Source organism: Lepidochelys olivacea, assembly GCF_965140295.1.
Source record: "Lepidochelys olivacea isolate rLepOli2 genome assembly, chromosome: 5".
Taxonomy (NCBI): domain Eukaryota; kingdom Metazoa; phylum Chordata; order Testudines; family Cheloniidae; genus Lepidochelys; species Lepidochelys olivacea.
The window spans coordinates 64,637,647-64,642,027 of NC_140415.1; the positions used below are offsets into that span (position 1 = coordinate 64,637,647).

The following is a 4,381-nucleotide window of genomic DNA, read 5'->3' on the forward strand; positions in this document are numbered from 1 at the left end:
CCTCTCTGCTTTGCAAGTGCAACACCGTAATGAGCTGCAGTATTTGCTGCGTAAGGCTCAGCATGACTGCCCAGCTCGAGAACTCACTCTCCTGCTACAGGAGGTGCGTGCCAAGTGCCCGTGGTATCCTGAAGCTGGAAGCCTTAAGCTAGCGGACTGGGAGCGATTGGGCCAGACATTGCACAAAGAGCCTCGGGCACCCGTGCAGGCTTTACATGCCTGGCACCTCTGCCGTGACGTGGTACAGCGTGTCGCCTCGGACAGACCCTCCCTCGCGAGGCTGGTGCTCTCGCCGCCCCCGTCCGCCCCTGCAGCCATCCCCCCTCCTGGCGATGCGACACAGCGTGTCGCCTTGGAAAGGCCCTCTTCAGCACCAACAGAGGAGCTGCCGATCCTGCCACCCCCGTCCGCTCCTGCAGCCATCCCTCCCCCTGCTTCGCCCCCAGTGCCTCTATTACCACCGCCTCCCTGGCCTTCCCCACCGGAGCCGGGGTGTGATCACCCTCCCCCCATGGGGCCCCCCGGAGAGTCATCTGCATCTGCTCAGAAGCTTTCGCTGGTGCAACAAATGGTTCACGCAGCAAAAGCTCGATCAGATCTTACAGCAGAGGAGCTGGCTGATCTGGTCTCCGTTTGCCCGGTGACCTGGCAGAATGATGACCAGGGCAACCCCGTGGGCACCTGGACCACTCTGCCATACTCGGTGGTTAGAGAGGTAAAGAAAGCAATTCGTGAATTTGGCCTGACTAGCACCTTTGTGCGTGGTCTCATTGAAGGGATGGGTGCTGGGTACTCCCTAATCCCTGAGGATTGGAAAACGCTGCTGCGCATGATGTTGTCACCCAGTCAGTATGTTATTTGGCTTAGTGAGTATCGGCAGATGGCAGAACGCCAAGCCCAGGTATATAGAGAGCAAGGTATCATTTATGAGCATTTGGCAGGGAAGGGCCAGTTTGCTACTATTGGGATGCAGTCTCAACTCCCTCAGGCCATCTTCCCCATTATCTCCACCTGTGCCCAACATGCCTTCAAGAAGGTCCCGGATTCAGGCAAGCCTACCAAAAGCTTTGTCAGTATCCGTTAGGGTGCCTTAGAGTCCTTTTTGGATTTTACCAACAGATTGCAGGAGGCTATCCTCCGACAGGTGGATAACACTGAGGCAGCTCACGAGCTCCTGTTAAAATTGGCAGTTGAAAATGCAAATGAGGATTGCCGCCGTGCTCTCCAGGCAGCACAAGTCTCTGGTATTTTAGAGCTCTCAGACATGCTGCGGGTGTGCCAGAACATTGGCACACAAGCCCACAAGGCTGGAGTTCTGGCTGCCGCCCTCAGAAAAACTGGGAAGGAGGGGAAGCGCTGTTACCGCTGTGGAAAGGAGGGTCATTTTCAACGGGAGTGCCGCTCATCTAAGGCACCAGCCCAACCCTCAAAGAAGTGCCCCAAGTGTGGGAAAGGTTATCACTGGGCTAATCAGTGTCGTAGCGGGTCGGAAAACCGTGCGACGGGTCCCCCCCCGAACCCAGGGCCAAACGGGGGTGTTTCCTACTCAGGCAATCGCTCCTCTGCCTTGGAATCCGTAGACTCTATGAGGGCAGCGACTGCTGGAAGTGCAGGGCTTGATTTGATCATGCAGGAGGACACTGACTTTCGGCTGCCAGGGGAGGTCTGTGCCATACCTACACAGGTGACGGGACCTCTCCCTGCCGGCTTTGTAGGTCTTGTTCTCCCTCGCTCACATGCTGGGAAACAGGGCTTTTTTGTCATTCCAGGGGTCATTGATGCTGATTACACTGGCATTATTAAGGTTCAGGTGTGGACTCATCTTCCACAGTCGCTCCCGCGTGGACGGTCAATTGCACAATTGATTTTAGTCCCCTATCAGGTGCCAGCTGCCGAGGATCGAACTCGGGGTGGAGGAGGCTTTGGATCGACGTTGTCTCACTCGCCGTCTCACAGCGCGTCTTCTCCACTTGTTGCTCTGACAATGTCAGTCCGCCCCTCGAAACCTCAGTTAACACTTCTCTTAAATGATGTTCCTTTTACAGGGCTGGTGGACACTGGAGCTGACGTTACAGTGATTCGTGATCTGGAGTGGCCGGTTAGTTGGCCTACGGTTCCTTCTAAAGAGTTGTGGGGGATTGGGGGTAGCAAACCCGGGCGCCAAAGTTTGTCTTGGGTCACGGTCTCTAAACCAGGAGGCCGTGCCCTTGCTACAATCCGCCCTTTTGTGCTCCCTGTCCACCTCAATATTTGGGGCCGTGATTTACTTACAAAGTTAGACACCACCCTCGATATTAACATCTGATGGCCCGGCAGTTTCACATTCCTGCTGATCATGCACGTTCCATTGTTCGTTCCTGCCCCCACTGTGCTGCTGCTGCTCCTACTTTTTCTTATGCTGTTAACCCCCGAGGTACCGCAGCAAATCAGCTGTGGCAAATGGATGTTACTCATGTACCACAATTCCGCCCCTATTCATTTTTACATGTTTCCGTTGATACTTATTCAGGCTTCCTTTGGGCAACCCCACAACGTGGGGAAGCCACTAACAAAGTTATTCACCATTTGCTGGCCTGCTTTTCTGTTATGGGTCGCCCTTGCCAAATTAAAACAGATAATGCCCCAGCCTACTGCTCTGCAGCCCTCTCCACCTTTTGTGCCCGCTGGGACGTCCGTCTTAAACACGGAATCCCTTATAATTCCACGGGCCAAGCCATTGTTGAACGTGCCAATCGCACACTCAAAACCTTGCTAGATAAACAATTAAAACAAGGGGAGCTGCGTCTCCGAACCTTAGGAGACATTCAACAACAAATGTATATCCTCTTGTTTACTTTAAATAATTTAACACTGAATGCAGATCAGCAGACCCCTGCGGATCGGCATTTTCACAAATCTGAGGTACTGGAAAGACCGCGTGTTCTTTACCGTCAGCTGCCCGATCCACAGTGGCTGGGCCCAGCACCTCTAATCACTTGGGGTCGGGGATATGCTGCTGTGTCTCTCCCTGCAGGACCGTTGTGGGTTCCAGCCCGGTGCGTGCGACCAGCACTTAAACAACATGGCATGGCACCAGGGGCTGTCGAATCCCATACCAGAGTTTCAGCTGACCTTGGAGGAGACCGCGTTGCCCCCCGAGTCGACAACGGCGGGACGGAAACGGAGGAGGCGTAACGTCCCAAGCCAGCCCGTGACATGGGGAGCAGTAAAAGCATTGGTCGCCACGGCTCAACGAAAACTGGCAGCAGATCAGCAGCCAGAAACTCCTAAGACTTTGTTTGTGGCGATTCTCGCCCAAATCACTGCTAATTCTGTGATGATTGTGTGCCTTTTGTGCCTGCTATTTCCTGTAGGGGTTGGCTCGGAAGCGCCTCCCCTGTTACAAGCCCGAAGGAGAATAAGATACTGCTCTTTGCTTATGCTAATCTTTTCTCCCAGTACTCTAGTATGGCTAATTGGGGCCCGGCCAACTATACTCTGCCTCGCACGGCTATATCCCTTCACACACCATACCCGGCCGGGGCTCACAATGTCACCTGTGCGCGTGTAGTTAACTGCACTAGTACAAAGGTGCCATTGGGCTGTCAAAAATTTCTCGATCCCTTTTAAATTGTTCCCATGCTGTTAATGTTTTATATAATTATGGCCATATCATCCTACCATCAGGATGGGTTTTTACTTGTGGTTCATGCACCTTTAATTATATTGGTATATTATAATGCACCTTTAATTATATTCCTGCAAATTTAAGTGATGGCACCCTTTGCTGTCTTAGTAGAATGATACTTATATTGCCTTTTGCTGGTCACAATTGTAGTAAAAGAAGTGTACCTCTTTTAGATGATTATATTGCAAATGTTAAGCTTTTGGTTATTTTGTGTTTGTAATCATTGGGCTTATTTTTTGTTGCTGCTGTGTACAATGTATTCCTTCCTTGTTAAGACTTTGTAAAATTTTTGCCCTGGAAAGCTCCCCAGGTTATGTCCTTGTCTGTCTGGGAGTTAAATAGCATGATAAAACAAATTGGCGGCTACCATGAGATGGCCAACTATCAATAAACAAAAAAGGGGAGATGAAGGGTTAATGTCTAGCTATTCCACCTGGAAGCAGGCGGGGCACACCCTGACTGTTTCCTAGGAGCAATGCACACATTGCTCTATCCAAGGACAAGGGCTAGATATGAACCCTGAGAACTTGATTGTTTGGACAGCAACTGTGGGAGGTTTCTTTAGCCTGGGCTCAAGGCCTGAGAACCAGGATTGTAGTAGATAGAGGATGGTAACTAAGCATATGAATCAACGTCATACATTCCTTTGTGTAGCAGTGTGTAATGCTTAGGGGGAGAAATATAATAAAAGGAGAAGGTGGAAGGCAGGGGGGG

General features: G+C 51.5%; 1 protein-coding gene across 1 annotated transcript; it reads left to right on the forward strand.

Moving 5' to 3' along the window:
- The first annotated feature begins 1,088 nt into the window (after positions 1-1,088).
- LOC311520488 (uncharacterized protein) lies at positions 1,089-3,660 on the forward strand. Its single transcript, XM_084627980.1, has 2 exons — positions 1,089-2,098; positions 3,014-3,660. Exons 1-2 carry the CDS (start codon positions 1,265-1,267, stop codon positions 3,548-3,550), a joined length of 1,371 nt encoding a protein of 456 aa, XP_084484106.1. The 5' UTR covers positions 1,089-1,264; the 3' UTR covers positions 3,551-3,660.
- Positions 3,661-4,381: the final 721 nt, after the last annotated feature.